Source organism: Falco punctatus, assembly GCF_963210335.1.
Source record: "Falco punctatus genome assembly, chromosome: 1".
Classification (NCBI taxonomy): Eukaryota; Metazoa; Chordata; class Aves; order Falconiformes; family Falconidae; genus Falco; species Falco punctatus.
Window position 1 is genome coordinate 24,948,054 of NC_137580.1, and position 23,839 is coordinate 24,971,892.

At 39.3% G+C, this 23,839-nt stretch overlaps 1 protein-coding gene across 1 annotated transcript; it reads left to right on the top strand.

Annotated features, from left to right (window-relative positions):
• Positions 1-1,031: 1,031 nt before the first annotated feature.
• Positions 1,032-22,781, top strand: ALB (albumin). Its single transcript, XM_080408908.1, has 15 exons — positions 1,032-9,984; positions 11,469-11,529; positions 12,333-12,465; positions 13,395-13,609; positions 14,354-14,486; positions 15,512-15,609; positions 16,662-16,791; positions 17,720-17,934; positions 18,482-18,614; positions 19,443-19,540; positions 19,700-19,838; positions 20,368-20,591; positions 21,117-21,249; positions 22,293-22,349; positions 22,597-22,781. Exons 1-14 carry the CDS (start codon positions 9,900-9,902, stop codon positions 22,341-22,343), a joined length of 1,848 nt encoding a protein of 615 aa, XP_080265034.1. The 5' UTR covers positions 1,032-9,899; the 3' UTR covers positions 22,344-22,349; positions 22,597-22,781.
• Positions 22,782-23,839: the final 1,058 nt, after the last annotated feature.

Consider the following 23,839-nt stretch of genomic DNA (forward strand, 5'->3'; position numbering starts at 1 on the left):
GAAAAGCTTTTAGATGTTAAAACCAATTGATTTTTTCAGACAGAAAAGTACACATGCTTAGGTTTCATTAATTGAACTTTGCTTCTGAGGCTAAGACAAAAACGTTGAAATATTTCACTGTGGTTTTGAATTTCACCTGTGAGGACAGAAAACTTCACATTTAATTCATGGAGCCTCGGAATTCATTATAGTGGAATAAGACGCAAAGTGGATTATCTTTTTATGTCAGCGAGTAAATGACAGTGCCAACTTTAAAAATTTGTTAACCTGCCTGCTTCGAAGGAACGGAAAGGGCTCAATCCTAGCAGCAGCAGGCCTGCTTGGTGGGCTGCAGAGCTCTGGACCCTGTTCATCCTGTTCCTCCTTACCCCTCTGCTCGCAGGGTTTCAGCCTTCCCTGCTGTGATGCCAGGCGGTGATTCCCTGCCTCTGTTCGGGTACTGGCTTTGAGGAAATTGAACACCTTGGTTCTGATAGGAGTGCTGAAAGGAGCAGCAGTTTTGAATACAACTGTGGCAGAACTTTGTTCGGTATGTACGGGACTGATTCTTCTCCACATGTTCATCTGTCTCTCTTGCACCATAAACATTCCTCCAGCAATGAGGACCTACAAATGGCTCTACAAACTTGTATCTCCTGTTAAGGTGCCAGTCAGGCCCTGACTCTTAGTTAAAGACATTCCAAAGGCAGTAGGGGATATTTGAGGTGGAAAATGCCGCTTCTGCACCAGGGCTTCTCAGAAATGGAGGAAAGAATGAGAACAGGATCACTCTCCTTTTCTCCTTAATGCTTGAACTTCTACAAGTTGTCTTAAAAAGATAAACTAGTATCTTCCCAAGAAACAGTCCAACATCCAGAGGCCGTAACAGAAAAAAACAGCACAAAATCACAGAACAATTACAGCGGTAACACAGATTCTGTTTCTATGGAGATGGACATGAAAGAGAAAATATTTATCAGCTCTACAGTTATTAGGCCAGAGTGGGAAAGCTATTAGTTTACAGTGCAACTAAATGAAAAATAGGACAGCCCTGCTGGGGGGTGAGGGCTGTCAGTGAAGCAGTAACACTGGGGTGTGACAGCTGCACAATGGGGCAGTCTATGTAAAATCTCAGAAATTTTCCACAAGTCCCACAGCCCCACTAGACATAAAGCAATTTTTTCAGCTCTTAATGTGTTTAAAGTTGGGAGCAAAACTGACGACTGCCAGAATCATTAGCTCATTTTCAATATGCTCTTCTTCTGATTTTAGCAAATACACCTGCTTCCACTTACAGGAAAGTTGGTAGCCATGTTTTTTATCAATTGCAGGTCACACATAAATGCCTTAAAGGAATTCAGAACAAAAAACCCCTTCAAATATTTCCTGCTGTTCCTCAAAACTTTTCAGTACTTTTTCATTGCTAAACCTGAAGTACTTCAAATCCAGGAAAGAAATATTAACAACCTCTTGCTAAACAAAAGCTTCCAGTTTTGGCTCTTGACTGAAGTGTGTTCACTGAATGGTTCTTCCATACTGCCAAAGACCACCGAGCTACAGCTGACTGCAGCTGCACTTTTCCAGGTGCAGTGCCACCAACAATTTCTTTGAGGTTGAATACTGTTTATTAGCTATCGGAAACAAAAACGACAGACAGACTGGTGAAAAGGATGAACCGCAGACACTTTTAGTGAGAACTGCAGAGAGTTTACAGCAGATCTGGTAGGATCGTTAGAAATATTTAGCTCACAGCTAAATATAAGCATAAGTAGAATAGATTCAACAGCAGTTTATCAAACATGAAAACTCATGAAAAATATATCAAAATTGGTGGAAAATGAAGCACAGAAATAGAGTTTAAACAAAATCAGTGTTTTGTGTGCTATTGAGAAAATACACTAATTAAATGTATACAGGTCTCATATATCAGCTACACCAACTGTTTTTAAATGGTACCATAAAGAAGAATGCAACCAGCCACTGAGAATATGAGCTTCTGTGGAGATATGACATCAGTGGAATACAAACCAACAAAAATAGGTGGATCATAAAACTCAGAAGAACACAGGGTGAAAAGCTCAGGCAGCAGCATGGAAATTGAAAACTGCTTGCCAAAAAGTTTCTAGGGCACAAGTGAACGTACTGGATTCCAAAGGCCTTTGGAGAATTATGTAAGAGGAAGAAAAAAGATCACCACCGACAGATGTATCGTGAAACAAACATCAATCACACCACCACAACAGTTTATATTGCAGTTAGCATATCAAAGAAATTTATGAAAAAATACTGAAGCAAAGGTTCTTTCTGATAAGGACTTCATGAACTCAGTAATGCTGCACCTAGGATAATTATTTCCTGCAGTAATTAGATGTGCATTTCCCTCATACCAAAACACCATGCTGGTGGTTTTTGAGGGACCTTATAACTAGAAATGGATAAAACGATCAAGCCAGTACCTCACCTATTTTGCAGATTTCCTACTTGTATCGACAGGAAAAAAAAAAAAAAAAAAAAAAAAAAAGACATGGAAAGACATGGAAAAAAGAGACTAATTCTGAGAAGTCACAGGACTTGCCAAGCTGGTAGCCCTCACAAAACTTTGAAGGCTGTATATCTGGATAGATTCAAGCAATTTAACGCATTACAGAGGAGTCAATATGAAATGCCTACAATCAGTAAGTATTACCTCACAAGGCAAAAAAAAACTTTTCTTACACTTGCTGCCAAAGGATGATGTTGGAAGCTGCTGCTTGATAAGGAAAACAGCTACATCACCATGTTGTGGATTTTATCAGGCAAATTGGTAGGAATGGTAGAATGCCCTAGGGATCAAGCATACAGGATTTGAAAAGCACGACAGGCAACAAGACTCACTAATAGGACTCAGACACTTTAGAGATTAACGTTGAAACACAGAGGTTTTGGTTGTAAAGACAGCACAACAAGAAGCATAGCAAGGTGTGCAAGGTGTGAAGTCAATCTCTTCTCTTTGATCAATGTCAGTAGGGAAGACGGAAGTGATTTCTGTCCCACTGCTGCACCATACATGACATTGCTAACTTACCCGCAGCTTGCTTTCGACAGGTAAAACCAACAGGGAAGATAACCCACATCTAAAAGATACTATTACATTATACCAAAGCCTTCATTAAAAAATATTTAATGTGGGTTTTTTCCATGTTGACCTAGTACATATTAAACCCCCAGGATGAGTAAAAGATGGAAATGCAAGAGATGTAATTCATCTAAACGATAAAGCAAAGAGTAGGGTCTCGGACTTTGTTTCTAGAAATAAGGCAACCAGGAGGTTTCACATTAATCTTACTAATACCCACAGAAAAATATATGCACAACTGAATTATCTTGTAATCACTTGCATGTATAATAAGCTCCACCAGCATAGTGGGGAAGGAGAGTCTTCAGAAACTACAGTAAATATTCAGAGGCATTTTTATGAAGTACCCAACACACCCCAGAACACTGTTCTATGACCTTCTTGGAATAGCAGAGCTAAAACTGAGATACTATGGGATGCATGTAAATGGTTTCTCACACGGCAGTCCTAGATCATAAAGAGAAAGCTATGAAAAACACATTTTTCTTCTTAAGGGAAAGTATCATTTAAAGCAACCATATAGGAAATTGAAGGCAGGAACTTGAAAGAACAAGAATAAGCACTGATCAGAGGGTCAAAATTGCTACTGTCATCCTAAGGATACTTTGAGGATCTGCACATGAAAAAAAGGCATCATATATAAGCAATATACTATTAAACACATACTCTTGAGAAAAGTTGTTCTTGAAAATACACATTAGGGCCATTTTGACTTCTTACGTGCCGATAACTGTAAGAGAGATGAGAGACCTGGTAAACAGCTATGTCACACATAGCAAAATTCAGGGCCAGACATTCCCAGTAGAGCTTAGTAGACATTAGGAATGCACATAAATTATCTCATTACTGTGAACCACTATCTAGGGTTTGGGAAGTGATACATACAGTCAGATACTGCTGCAGTGGTTACTGTAAGCAAAGCAGCATAGCGTATCAATGGATACTATACTGCAGTAATCGTTTTGGAGCCGGTTGGTGCAACTTGGCTGGAAACAGACATCTAGTTGCGTCTTCATTGCATCACAACCAGTCAAATTGTAAAGGTAAACTACTGGGTAAACTTCTCAATACTGTAATAAAGAGCACAGCAACAAAGAAATACACACAAATGCCAGGCTGAACAGGAAAGAGCTGACTCAGAAGCCTGATGCTGGCAGTCTTAATATCACTACCGTTGCCAGTGAAGTAAAGGACAAAATAGGAAGAACAGGGAGGGCGTGTTGTCTGAAGCCTAATGTAGCTGAACAGAGGTGAACGGCTTAGCAGAAGAATTCAAGCAGAAGACCGTGCATGAATCACTTTCAAACTGTGCACCTAAAAGTGTCTGATGAACAGATATGCACTTCTTCAGCGAAGGCAGCCTGAATTCACTTTAATAAAGCTATAAATCCATTTAGCTGTGTAAATGAGAATCAGTAATATTGACAATATAGAGCATAGTGAAATAGGCAGCCTACCAAGACTTGGTCAACAAGACACAGAAAGAAGACTGACTTGCATTGGCTTCTCCTGCTTGCGAGCCCTTCCCAAGGCCCTAAAGGCCAGTGTGGTGTGAAAGAACCTTTTTCCAGCCCCTGCCACAGTAAATGCCTTGTTAACAGGTAATTAGGGGACTACCTAAACAAAAAGAAAGGAGTAACTTAACAAAGTAGAGTCATTCATATATATACGTGATACATGTATAAAAGAAAAGCAGAGTCATTCATACATATGTGTGTAGGCGTATGTCGAGATGGGCTTTGGAAAGTCATCAAATTGTGCAATCGGGTTATCGAATTCAAGCTTAACTTTGCAATCGGGAAAGCATGTATCCACCATACATAACTATACATATACAAAACCTTTCCATATATGTATGAAAACTGGGGGCTGGTGTATGCTTTTCAGCCTAATTGTAAAAATGTCTGCAGATGGACTTGTTGATAGAGAGTGTAGAGACAATGAGGTCTGCGTGTTACCCTGTTTGAGGTCTTTCTCCCTCACTTGGAAGTAAGCACCAAATACTGCATGTTCTGGCCGCTCTTTTCTGTGTTCTGGATTTTGGCATGAAGTCCAGGTTTGCACAAATATTTAGGTGTTGAGGATGTAGACTTGTGGTCTTAAATTTGTTCCAGCAGAGGACTGCAGGAGTAATACAGTAAACAACAAATTGAGCTTATTGGAATTAGGTGTTTGAATTGTTTAGTGCAGTGAGGCTATGAATAGTCATTCTGGTTGATTTAAAAATGCTTATTTTAATGAGAGAACTCTGTAAAGCTGCAGAGAAGTGGCTGATCACCCAAGATAAATGGCTTAGCATCAGAACTGAGGATGTGCCTAGAAGATATGCCCTGTCATGGAATGCTGTTAGCTGTACCTTAGCAGGTATCTGCCTATTCTGCTACAGCAATCAAAGCCTTTCCATGTTTATGTTTGCTCATCTGATGGGCCTTCTTGCTCGTTTTATATCTATAAGTCCATCTCTGTTCAAATAAAAGGCATATATCTCTTTGGGATGTTTGACTTGTTTTGCATGGGAGCCAAACACCAGTGATAAGAATAGCAAACACAATGCACCAGAGCAGGAAAAGACTGGTACCTGACCACGTGTCCAGAATTACAGGCACTTACTTAGAAATATGCTGATAATTACAGTTATTTAAAAAATGCACTACTGTCCAATGGAAAAAAATATAACAGCCAAGCCACACATCTGTAGGCACAGGACTGGAAAAAGGAGATGGCAACACCTTTTTCAGCATTATCTCACCTCCACCTGCAGACAGAGAAGTAGCATTCTTTTTGCTGGTTCCATCCTCTTTGGCAGAAATCAATTTTTCGTTTTGAGGAAGAAAAAAAATTGCTAGTTGGCTACCTTCCTTGCGTTATCATTAGCTATGTAAAAAGTCAAAGCAAAACAAAGAACAAAACCACTGCCAAAACAGAGCTGCAGTTGCTGGCTGTGGCTGTGATCCTGTCATGTGAATGTCTCTAGGTTTAGTATATATCTCACAGTCCATTCACACCAACAAAACTTACGGTCTTTAAAACAAAGATGACACAGCAATGAACAAAACTGAGGGCCAAAAAATTAGGGGGTTGCTAATAGTCTGTTTTCTGAGAGATCGCTTTGAAAAGGACTTACTTTCCAAAAGTGCTCTGGCATTGTTCTTACAATGTTATATCAAATCCATTACTCAAAAGTGTCATGCAATTGTAGTACATTTTGGTCAACGTAGGTGTGACTAAGTAGGAACATGAATCCCAGTGAAATATTAATAGCTTTCCCTTTAGTTTCTGAATGCTTTCCACTCTCTTGCAGTCTCCTTCAAGTGCAAACCACCTGCATATAACCACCTGAACACAGTGGTGAATGGGTGGGTTTTTTCTGATAGAGGAGGTGTTCTTGTAAAATTCATGGCTCAAGTTCCTTAAGAGCTGTGGCTCTACCATGGCATCTCTCCATCCTTACTAATTACGTTGTATCCAGCACAAGACAGCACGCAGCACAAAATGAAGCCTGCCCATATGCAAGCAGAAGTTGGTTACGTAGGTATCCCTAAAAGTATTTCTCCAGTAGGAGTCTGAGAATGAAGTAATCCACTTGGTATCTACTCTTTCACTTTGCACAGCATGGTGCAGGGGAATATTTAAAGATGTGTCCTTTTTTTCCATGTCAATTACTCTTGGAATCACTGTCCTTTGGTCCCCCACATCTGAAATAACACTAGTTACCCTGTAACTTTAGACACAGATGTGTGTGAAAATGCAGTCATCTTAAAATTTAATTGATATGTTTCTTTCTGTAATACCAGGACAACTTTGTTGAAAGTGTACTCAATGCGGTATGGAAGAATTGAGTAAGAAGAAGCTCAGTATAATATTTAATATTGTTAAACAAACATCACCATTGGAGTTCAGATCTCTCTTTCAGCAGTTATATGAAATGTTGGCATGAAGTACAGGACAGACAACAGAAGATATCTAGAAATAAACATGGACCCTGTATTACAAACTTACATATTAACTCTAGGGAACCAGCAGTGTTCTTGCTAACACTGCACAATGCTGCAGGGGAAAATTCCAGCTAGGTTTCAAGATGCAACATTACATATCCACAGTTTTTCTTGGGCTAAATTTCAGTGTGACAGAAAGAACTTTCCCCTCCCCATCCTTAGCTGTCATTTTCTGAAGACTGCTTTGATGCAGCCTGAGAGCATTCCAAGCGCTGTTCTAAGGCATGATCTGCCACTACCACTTTTTTTTCACCCCTTTGACTTGGACAATGTTCCAGTCTGGTGCCTTTTACGGTTGCTTTACGGTTATCAGCAAGACACCTAAATATGTGTTTGTATCTCACTGAATAGTCTGTTAAGATTCCAAAGGAGACAGGTATAAAACGCAGGTAAGTCAAGCTGATGTTTGTAGGAAGGTTATATTCTGTTTTTACAGTGGCTTTCATTGGGTCAGAAGGTCAGATTGCCGAGTTAGCTACTTGCAAGCATTTTTTCTGAGATTTTGGAAAAAGTATCGTTAAGCTCCTCTCCACCATTCCACTTCTCACCATTTATATCTATGCAAAATTCGTGCAGACGTTTCCAAACTCAGAATGCTGATATAGCCAAATGTCAGTGAATTAAGGGACTATGCAAAAAAATGCTAGGTCGTCTTCAGCCATTAGAGGTTAATCAAAAAGATATATGTTTTAGTGATAGGTTCTTCTTTGACAGAGGGATATGCTCAGTAAAACCAGTTACAGACTGAAGTGTTCACCATTTTGTTAGGCTAAAGCAGCACAGGTCTGAAAGGTCCAGATTATTCACCATAATTCCCATCGTTCTCCAGAAAGTTGGGATTTTGCTACAACCACCTGAAAATAATTCCTATTTCCAACATTATGACAAAACTGGGGTGCATTTTTGGCAAGTTTGGCTTTCCCACACCATCCTTCATGTAACAGTTATCTGGATAACCTTTAATTTCCAAAATAGAGCTTTCGTGCCTTTAAATCACTGACAAAAATGCAGGTTTTCACCTACAAAGATATCAGGACCAGACTTGGAAAAAAGCAAAACTGTTTTGGAAAAGGAGCAGCCAGTACAAATTTCATTGTAGCAAACTATTCTGTAAACCCCTCTAAATTTTATATGGTTATTCATGGATAACAGAATGGTCTTTCTGAAAGACAAGATGCATTGCCTTGATATTTTTCTAAAGTAAAATTGCTTGCAAGTCTTTTCTGCTTAGACACATCATTTGATTTAAGACGTGTTTAAAAACCCAAGCTCAGAAATAAAGTTGTTTTGTTTTTTTTTAAATTTTGTCAAATTTCCAGAAAACTGAAAATTGAGTTATTCAGACTACTCCCAGTAGGAACAATATAGAATTGTAGTAAAACTGCCCACTTGAGAAAAAAACCAAACCAAAACAAAACAAAAAACCCAGCAGAAAAGGGAACCATAAGGACTAAGGAAGTGTTAGAAGACCTTGCTCCAGGCAATACCAAGTGGGTGCTTGCTGCCAGAAGCAACAAGTTGTGAGGCAGAGCACGACCTGCAGCATCACACTGTGCATAGTTTTGTGGGTTAACATCCACCCACTGGAGAGATAAATTCATTAAACAGAGCATTTCCTACTGTGGAACGACATCACTTTGCACTCAGTAAGGATCCAACCTTATACTCGTTATTTTCTTTGAAGCCTCCTACTGAGTGTTCTGGAAAAATAATTTCAATTTTGTTCCCTGTCCAGGGCTCTGTGCAAACATCATAATTCTTCCAGTGTCTGAGCTCCTAAGTTACCGAGTAATCAATAGAAAGTTGTCAAGGAGGAGAGCGGAGCTTAATTAGGAGATTACTCTGGGGAGGATTCAGTGCAAATGAAGAATTGTAAAAAGTTATGAAATGACAGTACTTGCAGATGTTTACACATGTATTTGGCAGTTTTCAGGATCCCAGCGAACAGCAGTATCCACAGAAAACAAGTACAGGACCTAACAAATCAGGTGCTCAAATAAAGCCTTTGGCTGTTTGAGCAGCCTCCCTCTTGGATGTTACCCTAAGCGTACACGCTGAAATTTGGAGTGAGATGCAGCCTTCTACAGCGTAAAAGTGTCAGTTCCAACACACTGACACAGACCCATGAAATTGTTCTGCTCTGGAGCTGCATATATTGTGACATTCAGGTTCCTTGGTACCCATTCCACACTCCTACCTTCTGTTTCTATAAGAATTTGGAAGCCAATTGAAATTGGAGATGCCCTTTACCTGTGTCTTTGTGCTTGTTGGTGTATTTCACCAATTTGTATTTTTAGTACCAAACTCTAGATGAGCCATCTCATCTTTGTAAAGTGATTTCAAATTAAAATTCTGTAATTACAACTGAGTGTGTGGACTGAGTCCCTCCAATCTGGGTAAACTGTTACTGTACAATACCAACCTGCTTTGTTTTTGAACAAATACTAGCAAAAAAAAAAAAAAAAAAGCACAGCTATAGGGTAAGACTTGGTGACTTTTTTGTCTGATGCCTTGAACTCCTTGTTTGTCATTTGATAAGGAAATTTACGCAAAACTTTATCTATTTGGGTGCTGGAAGGTTCAACCTTTTCAGGACAGAAAAGCTGAGAGTAACAAATAATATCAAATTCATTTTTGGCAAGGACAGTCCAAGTTTTGTAATGTTCTTCAGACCAAATGGAAATCTACAAGTGCCAGCTGTATGGTTAATATTTTACAGACACAGATAGTAAAGGGTATATAAGCAAATGCTTTCCCTTCAATCGTCCTAGCATTTCTGAGCAATTTAGCCCACATCATAATCTGCAACCATGAAGTGGGTAACATTAATTTCATTAATTTTCCTCTTAAGTTCTGCCAGATCCAGGAATCTGCAAAGAGTTGCTCGAGATGCAGGTAAGAAAAGACTAATTTGTTGTCTTTGCAGTCTTTGTTATATCAATTTAATGTCTTTGATGCAATTTCACTGACAATTCTCACAAGACTGATCCAAAGAGAACGGAAAAAATTGTTAACTTGAAAAGAAACTAAATGAAGAAATTGTGAGGAGATGGGTAGAACACTCAAGACAACTTAACCGGGCAAGAAAGTTGGGTGACATCCCTCTGCAACATCAGTGTAGTGTGTGAAGGGATGTTGATTGTTCAGAATATGCTACTGTGCTGGGAAGTGCTGTCTTTTGAATGGCACTTCATAAGCAAGCTCCTTGCCAGTTAAAGGCAATGCATTTCACACGAGTAGGTTAAACCCCCCAACATCTACATCTCAGGCTGGCTATAAGAAGGCTAGCAAAAAACCTCATCACTGTGTCATTTCTCCCTGTACTATAAAACTTTAGACCTTGGTCAAAAAATATTTCTGCAGGTAGTCCTAGAAACTTTTCCACTGGTATCTTTTATTTTTCTTTGAAACATGAAAAAAAAAAAAACAAATTTAACAAAACTGAGTTCTCAGGAGCTGGCTGGAAATGCTAGTAAACAGCACTGAAAAATCTTTACATTCAATTTTCTGCACTGAAACCCTTACTATCAAAATGGTTATATTCCATTACGTAAAGGAATTACTCTTCGTGTTTCTACTGAATGCTCCTGAATGGTGTTTCAGAACAAAACAACTGCCCTATTGTAGCTCATTCATCAGTGTGGTTGTATGCTGCAGTACCTGTTGGGAAAATCTTGTTGGGAGTCTTTGCACCAAGAGCAGGCTATAGCTGCAACCTGTATTTGTTACTGTCAGAACCAAATGAAGGGATTTATTGCTTTCCTTCTCATGAAGAGCGCAGATGATATGCACTAGGTGCAATAAGAATATGAAACTGCCAAGTTACTAATTTTGTGTTCAAAATGAGAAAATTCTACTAATGGCTGCTCTAATCTAACTGCAGCTGCATTCCTTTATTTGTAGTGTAGACATGATAACATTGTTTGTGCAAAGGATATGTTTGCTAACCCTTAACAGTAAGCTACAGCCCTCGTTTTGAATATTTGAATTAAGTATATGGTTACAGAGTAAAATACTGTATTAGAATCCTAAAAAATCATGTGCTTGGATTCCTTCAGAAAGATGAGTGTCTGCAAGAGGTAGGGATGTGCAGACAAATGGCCCAAAATGGTCAGCTGAGACAACAAAGAGCTCAAAGTGTCCTGAAGAAAGCTTCAGCAGTACAACTTGCCTGGGATGGTATACCTGAAGACGGGATTTTATGAGTGCTCAGCATTTGCTTGGTCTGTTTCAGAACAATTATATTAGTCCCTTAAGAGCTGGGTGAACGCTGAACACTTACGAAAATCTGGCCCAAAGTGCCCAGAATGTATTCTTTGAGAGGTCTAGCACAGCCAGCGTGACAGTGAACATCCAGCGTTCTCTGTTTTTCTTCCTAGAGCACAAGAGTGAGATTGCCCATCGCTACAATGATTTGAAGGAAGAGACATTTAAGGCAGTGTAAGTGAATGGTCATCTTCCATTTTCTGATTGTTTTCCATCTCTGTTGATATTGGACAAAAAAGGGAAACTGAAACACACTGTATGATCTAGCGAAGAGTCTATCTGTCTGACTGGAGCCTGGCATTGAGTTGACCTTCCTCCTGCTGGTATATAAAGCCTACACGTATTTTAAGACCTGCAAAACTCACAACGACTTTCTTGGTCTCTGGGAAAAAAAGACTCCCCTGATGAGAAAACCCATGTTCCTTGTGTGAAATGAAAAAAACCAGGCATGAATAATACGGTGTTGATGACCTTAAGGTGGAGGAGTTATGCTGCATTGAGACATAACCAAAAAAACCCCCTAAAACAACAAACCACCAACCTCAAAAAACCAAACCTGTGACAGGTTTTCTGACACGGTTTTAGTGACTTCCTTTTGAAACTGGTTTTGGGAATGGCAGGGGACTGACAGAAGGCAGCCTGAAGATAATAATTTGTAGCAATGGCAAAAAACAGCTTAGTTTATGGCATTTACGAATGTGCTGATAAAAGTGACAGAGAACTCAGATTACAGTCTTTTCTGTTTTCTTTCTAATCTGTTATTCAAGACTTTTGTTCTTGGGAAGTAAGGTTAAAAACATTTTTTAGAAAGGGAGCGAGAAGAGGAAGGATACGGGATCTGGTACAACGCTCTTCGTGATACTCTGTTTAAGCATTTGTGCATGTCATTTGAACAAACAATTTTGAATCCAGAAGAACTTCCACAAATACTGTTACATTTCTTATCTCCGTATTCCCAAATGTGCTTTGTGTTTCAGTACCCTGATCACATTCGCTCAGTATCTCCAGAAGTGTTCTTATGAAAGCCTATCTAAACTGGTGAAGGATGTTGTTGATACGGCCCAGAAGTGTGTGGCCAACGAGGATGCTCCCGAGTGCACAAAACCACTGGTAGGCAGTGGATCCTTTGGTATTGTGTTTCTCCTTAGTTTCTCCTTATTCTGTGCAGCCACCAGTATCATCCTTGGTGAGGGTTTATACCTGATCCTTTCAGGCGTTGCTGTTATCATTGGCCAATGCCCAGATTTTGGTGATGAAACAAAGAACTTATTTTTGTCAGGTTCTGAAACTCTGTCTTTCAGAAGTGCCTAAATGATCTGTGGAGTCATGTATTGGAGCCCAAACACCAGACTTTGGCCCATTAATTTTAGCATCGCCTGGAAAGAAACTTTAGCATTTAGTACAAATAAGTGCAAATACCCCAGCCGTAAAACACAGGTCTAATTCTAGGTATTAAAGTGACCAAAGTGTATGGGGTTTCACACTGGGGTGACTTGAAAAGGTGTGTGTGTTAATTGAAGGTACTTAGTTGAAGAAGTTTTAAAACAACTCCTCTAAGACCAGGTAGCAAAAGAAGTTTGCAAGTACGTAAGGTCCCTGGATGTCTAGCAGGTTCAGCCCAGCCCTACAGAAAGTCAGGTGCTTGTGTTCTTGCAAGCTCTAACATTCAGATCAAATAAAATTAGTACATTAGTTCTGCCTAAAAACATCAAGTAGAATATAAAGTCTTGCTTCAATTCATCTACAAATTAAGTTTAGTCAGATTATAAGTAAAAGGAGATCACCGTCTTGCACAAAGTATTTTAAATTACAATTAAAATTTATTTTTCAATAAAGCATTGTAACAGTTTTGATATTGGACCACATAAAACAAAATGTATGAAACTGTTGAAAACACTAGATCATTCTGATTTATGGTCTAAATCTTATCCTGTAAAAATGTATTTACATTTCAGTCTGGGTTTTCTTTTACAGATAAATATGTTGTGCATTATGCTGTCTATAAACAATAATTCTGACCCTCAGCAACTCCCTTATAGCCCTCCATTTTCCTGGATGAAATCTGCCAAGTAGAAAAGCTCCGTGACTCATACGGTGAGATGGCCGACTGCTGCAGCAAAGCTGATCCTGAACGGAACGAGTGCTTCCTGTCGTTTAAAGTGCACCAGCCAGACTTCGTTGCGCCATACCAAAGACCAGCTTCTGATGTGATATGCAAGGAGTACCAGGACAACCGAGTGTCATTACTGGGACAGTAAGAAAAATAGCCATTTTGTACTGTCTAAGTATTTAGACATGCAGAAGAGGGTTTCCCAAGCTACACAGAGAGTGTGTGGACATGCAGGACATTTGAAAAAAATTGCAAGTATTCAACCTCTTATCTGCATGTGTAAAACAGTTGTTCAGTCACTATATACCCAAAGCTCTGATCATGTTTTTTCATTCCATGATAGAGCAGGTTTTTCCCTTCAAAAATGGGCTTTAAGAGATCACAGTTTATAAATCTGGCGGGACACTTTTTTCCCCAAAAAACCCCTGAAAACCCCCCAAAAATCACAGTGTTCCCAATACTGATTTAATAATTTACTTACTCCAGCTTCCCACTACCCCCAATCGTAACTGGAAAGGATAAAGAAAGATAACAGGGAAAAAAAAAAAAAAAAAAAAAAGGCAATAGGATCTTGGTGAAATGGCCACAGATTAATTTTTCACACTCAAAATCAGAATCTTCAAGTATTCGACAGTGCATTTTTTAAAAGCATATGTACATCATACTAGGTGGCTGACAATATAAGGAGTTAATCCTTCTGTCATTGTTATTGAGTCCTGCTTTGGAAACAGTGAGGTTTAGCAGAACATCTACTATTAGCAGGCATTATGGTAGGAAAGTAGATTACATTTCTAAACTAGAAATAAAAGTTATAGAAGCTGTAAGAGATTTAAGGACATTTGCTGTTGTCATTGGAATAGGTAACTTGTCTTTTCCTTTTACTTATAGTTTCATCTACACTGTTGCAAGAAGAAACCCCTTCTTGTATGCCCCAACAATCCTCGGTCTGGCTGCTGACTATGAACATGCACTTCAAAGCTGTTGCAAAGAGGCTGATATCAACGCTTGCTTGGATGAAAAGGTATATTAAATTTTTCACTGTGGATGATAACTAAGTGATCAGTCTATTTGATCTTAGCAGCAATTCTCTTTAAAGCAAGAAGTGACTTTAAAAGGCTACATTACAGCTTATAATTCCAAAATTGTGCTTTCCCATGGTGGTTTTCAGTAAACATTTGTATATGGCTTCATAGAAACTAACATGGTAAAAAGGAATCATATTTTGATTTTTTTTACGTGAAAAAAATCCAAAAGAATCAAACTGTAGATAATTACGCCTGTCTTCTTGTCCCTCTGCTAACACATTATCAGGCAGCTGTGAGTATTGCACAGATGCTTCAAATCCAAATAACGTGTAGCACTTGGGACTGTTCATCTGCGGTAAACTGCAGCAGGTTGACATGCTAGCAAAGAGGAGCTAGGGAAATGCAGACACTTGGCAGCCTAACATGCCGTCACCACACCCAACGTGTGGGTGAAGGAGAGGTCTTTCCTATTCGTTACCCAAGCAAATGGAGGAGAAAGAGTGTGAAACAGGCAAAATCTTCCTGTTCATGCACACCTTTGTATGAAGAACTTGTAGAGAATGGTCATGTGTTAGCCCTATGAATCAAAAGCAGATGACCCACACAGCTTTGTTTTTTAAGATTTCATGTTAAGCCAAGATTTCATGTTAAGCTTGAGCATGGCATGAGCCAGGCTTTCCCTTTGCCTCAAACTCAGTCCCAGTGACTTCTGTGTCATCACTGCGGTGCTTTGAAAGACAGCTTACCATAGGGTTTCACTGAAACTGAAGTATTTGGTGAACAGTAGCATGTCTATAGAAGAATTGCGCCATACCATAAGGTGTCATATATAGCCCAGAAGTTAAATGCTGCTTGCAGACTGGTTAGGACTGCCTAAGGGATTTTCAGTTGGCTTACCTTTTCATCAGAGCTAACTGGACCTGAACCTGCTGTTTCTAAAGTGGGATTTTCAGACTCGCTTTTTTCTCAGTCCATTGGATGTAATCTGTTAAATGTGACAATGTTTATCCTGTTACTACAGAAAACTGCCATAAGGGAAAAAGCCAATAAAGTAAGTGTGATGCAGCAGTATTCTTGTGGAATCCTCAAGAAGTTTGGTGAGAGAACTTTCCAAGCAGAGTAAGTTCCAATCAGTTTTTTATGAAAAGTAGGCTTGCTAACCTAAAGCTAAAACTGCTCAAGAGGAAAACATCATCATATATAATTCACTTCTATATGGTCAGTTTGAAAACTGCACTCACGGTACTTGGGTACTTCCTAGAATACTTTTGGCTAAGGACCATTGCCTAACAGAATAGAGATTAGTAGGTCAGTCTTTCAATGCTAGACCGACAGTGATTTCTTAGCCTATTTATTTAAATGTAAAACTTCATTCTGATGGGGCTTCTGCATAAAGACTGGGCACAAAGAGCAACCTGCGTATTCCAGGCTGATAGCGAGTACTAGTAAAAAGATCAGCCATGAGAGCTACAGAGAAATGAAGCTGTCTCTAGAACCAGCCCAGGAGGTTCGGAGTTAACTGATGGGGTGTCACTCAGAACTGGAGATTCCAGTGTGTTTCATCTAGTTTTGAGAGAGGTGTGCCTTGTTCAGTACCTACAGCTTTTCACAATGGGCACATCAGTAACTAGCAAAGTTGCTAGTTTGAACCTTAAAGCAATCAAAGAGTCAAACCGGCATAATCACAGTCAAAGGTGCATTTTTAAGATTAAAAAAGTACTTTTTAGTAAGTGGATCATCTGCTTAAGCACAGAGACTTTCATTCTGTGCCTAGTCTAACTAACATTGACTAGGATTTACCTTACCAGATACAGTCAGCTTTGATTTAAAGGTTTAGATTAGAATTATATACATCTGTGCTAAGTAACCTAAAGATGCTTTACAGTCACTCAAGAGTGATGGGGAATTCTGGGGTATGAATCTTACACAGACAGCTCAGATAGAAACAAGTTTGTGGTTCTGTTCTTTCTGCCTATTTTAAAGGAGTGCTGGGTTACTGGTGCAGGTGTCGATGCCCTTTTTCTCTAGCCATCAGAAATTAGATGAGAAGAATGAATTAATATTTACTTGAAACAATGAAGATCTGCAGTATTGTAAGTGTTAATGACTTGCAAGGTTTCTATTCAATACCAAGCTTTAAAACAAGTGTATTTTTCTTGTTTTTCACCTAGTAAACTTGCTCTCCTGGGTCAGAAATATCCCAAGGCTCCATTCTCAGAAATTACTAAAATTCTACAGGATATTAAGGGTATCTACAAAGAGTGCTGTGAAGGGGACATGGTAGAGTGCATGGATGACAGGGTAAGCTAAGTATTTTTCAAAAATGTTTACATACTAGAAAAGTGTTTAGGAAAACAGTAATTTGTGCAGCTATTCATTCACAGTCCAGGGATCTTGTACTCAACACTGCTGGAAGGTTCCTCAGTCACTGACAAACTTATGGCCAGCTCAGATGACTGCTACTGGAACTAGGTTTTGGGCCAGTTCTGGATCTGGCCTTTTAAGATCATGAGAGCAAGGAGCTGTTCCGTACAGTATAGCGCATGCGTGTGTTTGGTTGAAATCAAAACATGTATCAGGGAGACAGTCTGATGGTACTTGCTCACTTCAGATCAATCATAAGCAAAGCAAAAGAAAGCAGAGGCAAAAAGACCACCATGTGTTTGTTGTCCTGTTGCATGTACTGCCTTTAGTCCAGTTTTCCTGCAGAGCCAATGACCTCCAGAGAACAGCTTTCATGGGAGGATTAGCAAAACTGTGCAATTGTGACATGATTTAAATATTGCCTGTCTGGCTGGAACTGAGACACACTATTAAAACCAGCTAGTGTCCAGTGCCAGCTTTATGAAGCTCTGGGGTTTTTCATGTTTTGCTCTGCATCAGAACAGAGCGCCTAGTAGGACTGACAAGTTCAATCAGGCATCCTTGTGACAGACCACTCAATGACTTTCCCTGGCTTTCCAGAGTTTGCTTGTCAAAATTTCTAAGATCAGGGGTGGGTGGCACACAGCCTTCCTTGTGCCTGTGACTATTGTGATTGACACTCATAGGATGTGCCCATTCCTTGGATTATTTCTCTTTGTATGGAGACAGTATTTCTTCAGGAAAGTGCTAAGCAAATAGGTGCCCTGAATGAAAAGGGAAGAGTCTGAAAAAGAGAAAGGAGATGGATAAATCTATCTTTACATTATTATTTCATAGCTTGCCTGATAATGTTTTCATTTTATAGGCAGAGCTGATGACCTATATGTGCTCCAAACAAGAAGTTTTCTCAAGTAAAATCAAACACTGCTGTGAGAAGCCAGTTGTGGAACGAAGCCAGTGCATTATCACAGCAGAGTTTGATGACAAACCTGAAGATCTTCCTTCACTAGTTGAAAAATACATACAAGATAAGGAAGTGTGTAAAAGCTTTGAGGCAGACCACGATGTGTTCTTGTCAGAGTAAGTAGCACCAACAGCATGGATGCTTATATTTGAATGCTCCTGAAAATGATCCTCTCTCTTTTCTGGACTGTGGCCTTTTGCACCGCTGGAAAAACCTGTCATCTTGGGTGTCTCAAATACATATGGAGAAAAGAGATGACCACACAGAAGTCCAGTGTAACTAATGTAACTTCAGCCCTAGTAGAATCCCTGGTTTCTCATAGATGCTTTGTGACTGTTAATGTTCAGCATTGTCCCACTTACCAAAGCTGAATTTATCAGTGCCTTTCTTTTATTGAGGGCTTTGTGCATGCCCACGTACATCTGCTTAAGAAGTATTCTGTCACAGGGAGCTGCTTTGTTCCTCTCATATTTGCCCTGTTGGCAGACAATGGAACAACCTAAAAAAAAAAATCTACTAAAACAAAAAACCAGCATTCCAAGTTCATTGCCCAGCTTGCTTGATCTCATCTGGGTAACTGTCATTGTCAATTACTGTGTTGTGCATGAAGGAAGCAGCACGTTATTTGTGAGCTCTAATTCTATCTGCTTGTGTGTCTTTCAGGTTTGTTTATGAATACTCACGAAGACACCCCGAGTTCTCAACACAGCTGATTCTGAGAGTTACTAAGGGCTATGAAACAGTCCTGGAGAAGTGCTGCAAAACAGACAACCCTGCTGAGTGCATCGGAAAAGCTGTAAGTGCAAAGCTTTGTTTGCAGATAACTGGAATGCTTGGTTGGTACCCATCACAAAATGGTTGAGTCGAGAAGCTTGTTTAGAAGAGCAGACAGAAAGCATTTTGAGAGACTAATCCCAGGGGAAATTCGCATTCTGGTGGGAGATGAAGAAGTCCAGGGTCCATGACAAGGACTCCTTAGATCCCAGAGTAACTTCATTGGTCACCTTATGACATTTCAGACTAGTCTTACTCATCTGCCTGTTGCCTCTGTCTCTCAGAAGTGATTCTACTTGTACTGAAGAAGATGATTAATAGCTGGGGAGCTGAATTATTCTCTGGGCTCCACTGCCTACACTGAGTATGACTGCTCATGGGTTGTGATGGGAACCTACATGGCCAGCTCACATAGAGATGCCTTAACTTAGGTCTCCCAGTCTTCACCTGAACTGCACAAAAGTTACAGCACAAGTTGAGTCACTTAACAACTTTGGCCAAGGAATAGGAAGAGGATGTTCCCCTCAAAACCAATAGTCCTGCACTTGAAAAATATTCACCCAATTTAAACAATCAAGAAAAACCTCATTGTCTAGAAAGTAAGTCAAATAGGTAATTAATTTAAATTTCAAAAATCTTGCTGCCTTCTTAACAGAATTTCTGTTAGAACTTAAGACTTACATGAGAATCAAGTCCTCCCCACACCATCCAAGCTATATGGAAGTGCTTGGTCTTGCAAAACAGGTATCTTTTGGCTAATAAGATTTAGAAAAGGTCAAAATATATATTTGATGACTGTTAGCAGGACATCCTGCTCTAATGTTACTAATAAATTTATACTTTTTTGCAGCAAGAGGATTTGAACAAGCATATCAAAGAAACTCAGGATGTTGTAAAGACAAATTGTGAGCTTTTCACCACCCATGGAGAGAAAGACTTTTTAAAAGCGTAAGTACTTTCTGATAAATATTCTTGAGTGTAGACATGGATGCTGGCTGCTTTGGGCACATTTATTTGCTCTTCACTTCTATTTCCACTTCAGTAGTCTAGCCCAGTAGAGCGTTCTTCAAATGTGAGCAAACAGTGATTTTGACACAACTTTTTCAGAATTCTGATCCGCTACACTAAGAAAATGCCTCAGGTGACAACTGATACCTTGCTTGAAATTGGAAAGAAAATGACAGCCGTTGGTACCAAGTGCTGCCAGCTTCCTGAAGACAAACGCCTACCTTGTTCTGAGGGATATGTGAGTACATTTTTTTATCCTCTCTACTCCTCTTGGAGATTTCTTCTGTTCTCCAAACCGTCAAATGCTTGCTGTGCAATTGTAAACTCATGGTGATTTTCTTAAACCCCAAGCTAAGCATCTACCTAACAGACTTTGAAGTCAGTTCCTTTTAAATGGGTGTGTTAACCTAAACAGTTGTCTGATGGTAGCTTGTGAAAATTTCAGCTAAACTTTGGCCTGCCTCAGAAAGAAAAAGTAAGTTGATTGGGTCTGTGGCAACTTGCATTTGGAAAAGCTAAACAATCTAAAACCCCCAGTGTACTTAACAGATTGCAGCCCAATGGACAGACTGTTTGCAGATTAAGAAATGCCCAACTCCAGGAATATGTATTTCTTTTAAATTTTAAGTCCATGCCGTTTCTGAGCAGGTGGTTAGGTCTGAGAGCTTCCACTTCCACCTGTGCTACTGTGACACAAACATCACACATTTCTTCTGTTATTGTAGAAGGTGTAACTCCCATCTGTCCTTCTTTCCTTCACTTTACAGCTGAGCATTGTGATCCAGGATATGTGCAGGAGGCAGGAGACCACACCTATAAATGACAACGTTTCACATTGCTGCAGCGACTCCTATGCTTACAGGAGACCATGCTTCACTGCTATGGGAGTAGATACCAAATATGTGCCTCCAGCATTTGACCCCGAGATGTTCAGCTTCGATGAAAAATTGTGCACTGCTACTCCTGCTGAACAGGAATTGGGGCAGATGAAGTAAGCTAGAAATACCTTGTAGAAAAACTTCCGAAGTGTAACACTTCAGAGGGGACAGAGGGAAGCTACAACCCCCCTGTTTGGTCACCTGACTGGGACTTCACTAGCAACAGAGAGAAAACCAGGTGGAACTATGTGTTTGTACTGAGCTTGTCAGTGCATAGCATTGTGTAGTTTGGAAGAGGCAAAATAGGGTATTTTCTTAAAATTACATCGGTGTCTTAACTGACCAGTTTCACATAGGTCCACTGCCAGTGCAAGTTTAAAGATGCACTTTTAATTAAGACAACATGCAGACCACTACAATAAGTTTTTTCCCCACCTGTAACTGGGATAACAGAAAATGAACAGATGGTTGAGGTGGACTGGGAGTTTGGAGTCACCAGTGGGCACAGACTCCTCTAGGCATGACAAAAAAAAAATCTCCCCATAAATGAGCTGTACCTGCATAGAATGATGTATTTTAAATTGGGAAATCAGACTAGGACAGGTAGTGTTAACTGTGTATTTTGGCTTTGTTTTCAGATTGCTTGTCAACCTCATTAAACGCAAGCCCCAGATGACAGAAGAACAAATAAAGACAATTGCTGAAGGTTTCACTGCCATGGTAGAGAAGTGCTGCAAGCAATCTGATATTGACACATGCTTTGGGGAAGAGGTATTTCCTATCTCCTTTAACAAAAAAACAAAAAAAAACCCCAACCCAAAACAAAAAACATATAAGAAACACGCTAGGAAACTGTACTATGAAAGTCATTCTGCAAAGCGCTATGGTTACTTGTCCCCGTGCCCTTACAGTAAATTTGCCTGCAGAGCATAACATATATCTTGACTGTTCGGATTATAGTCACAGATTATAGTCATTGAACAATTCCATTCGGAAGAGTTGTCTGGAGGTAATGTAGTCCAGCCATCTGCTCAAAGTGCAGCTGAAATCTAGATTAGATAAGGTTCTTTAGGGCCTTGTCTGGAAGAGTTCAATGTCAACAAGCCACAGTTGAAAAGTATGTATGTGTAGAATTTAAACTTTATCTCTAGCATATGTAAACTTCCTTTTGTGCTACAGATTCTTACAGAACTCTGAAGGATTACCAGTAAAAAGTGCATCTGGATCAATTATCAGAGGTGCCTAGCAAATATAGATATACTGGCAAGGGCAACCCAGCTGATTACGTCTTATGACCAGTCACTCAATATTTTTTTTCCAAATTCATCCATCATAAATATACATTCATTCATTCAACATTTACTTGTGTCTGAAATAACCACAGGAGAAGTTTATCTGTAGCTGTATTGCTGAGCAAGAGCAAAGCATTTACAGAAAGTATAAATGGCAGTTTCCAGCAGCAACCTCAATATCATTTGAGGCATGGAACTGTATTACTAATATCTAAGACTGCTAATCGATTGAATCCTTTTTTATTTGTAACCAAAGAATTGCATAGGTAAATATATTACGAAGACTTAGGAAAGTATTTTTTTATCTCTAATTCACTCTAAAAGTTTATTTTCTACCTTTGCAAAATTGAAAGATACCATCATACAGAAGCCCACAGATTCTAAGGTTAGGAAGTACCATTAGAATTATCCATTAAACCATAAGGCAGACACAAGTCTGAATTTATAAAAGTTCTTGCTCAAGCACTACATACTTTGCTCCCTTGATTTCTCTCTCACAACTGTTTGTGTTCCTTTTTCTAGGGTGCAAACCTAATAGTCCAGAGCAGAGCCACATTAGGAATTGGCGTTTAACACGTGGTAGGTAACAATAATAACACATATATATCGGGTCAGCTAGCTAGCTAGCTACCCCTCCCTGCCCACCCTTCCACCCATTTAACTCCTTCAACTCAAAAAATCATCTAGCTTCCCTTTAACCGCCAGCTGTTTGCTTTCTCTAATGATTTACCATCTGCCATTACATTACATACAAAAAGTAATGTATAGTAAAGACACTAGCACGCTACCATTTTACAAAGTAATCCTTTTTGTTTCTCTAATGTAGGTTGCCAGTGGGAAAAATATGAAGAAAAATACTTCTGTGTGACTTCTCCTGCCCATTACCTTTTTTCCTTTGGTATTGAATGAGTATTTCATAAATCTTGTTTTGTCAAACCACATGCTTTTCCAGAAATGTTTCAATTCTATTACTTTGGAAAAAAATATAAATAAAAGCTTTATAAATCTGCATCTGTCCTTGTCTGCTGGTGGCTACTGTAAGGCAAAGCTCTGCAGTGCTCCCTATACAAAATGGTTGGTCTAAGTAGTATATATGGGCAGGGATTCCATTGGGGTTTTTTTCTGTTTCTTGCTCTTGGAAAGTATGTATAAAAGAATATGAAAGGTGGTAAGACATTTAGCTAGACTTTAATACTCTGATTCAATTACATGTTCCTTTTACGCTGTATTTCAGCGGTTATAATCACATATTAAGAGAATGTTCAAAGGAACTGTCCAGTCTAAGATGACTAGCAACAAGCTCTTACAAAAAGAAAAAAAAGGTTTTTTACATCAGCCCCAAATCAAGCATCTCTTTGCTTGCAGAGTTGCAAACAGATCTGTTTTCAGACACTTCATGTCTTAAGTTATTTTCAAAACACCTTTTGACTTTAGAGTTGCCTGTTGCAAAGCCCACCATCTAAATCATGCTCTTCATCGCAAGAAGCTCCTAAGAGAGAAATCTTTTGGTTCTATGCCACTAAAGCAACGTGATTTTCTAGTACATGTTTGGTGTCAGTCCATGAATATAAAAGCCCCAAGTCTTCTACACTTTAACAAGGACTCTTGCATTGCAGGAAGAGCCTTTGCATAATAAGGGCAGTTTTCTTGGCCTTGAAACTCTTTGTGCCCGTAGTTCATGAACTGGAAGTCTTCTCCAGAACCATAGAAACATACTCAGAATGAAACATTCAGAGACATTAAGTTGAAAATTTAAAAGGAAGAACCATAAATCTTGTGATGATTGAAAGGTTTGAACATTCAGTCACTGTAAAACATGGTTATGTATTGGTTTAGAAGAGTTTATGTGACCCCAAGGCATTCACAAGCATCTCGTTCAAGATTTAAAATTTCATGAATTTGAGCAATAGCCATTTGTCAGTTGCAGTTAAGCAACATCTCTCTTACTTTAAGGGAGCACGAACAGTCATTACCGTTATCTAATCACACCATTCCCATTATCTAATCTACCATCCAAAAAGCTGACAGTCATTCTCCACAGCTAAAATTAACCTGCTTTAGGACAGCAG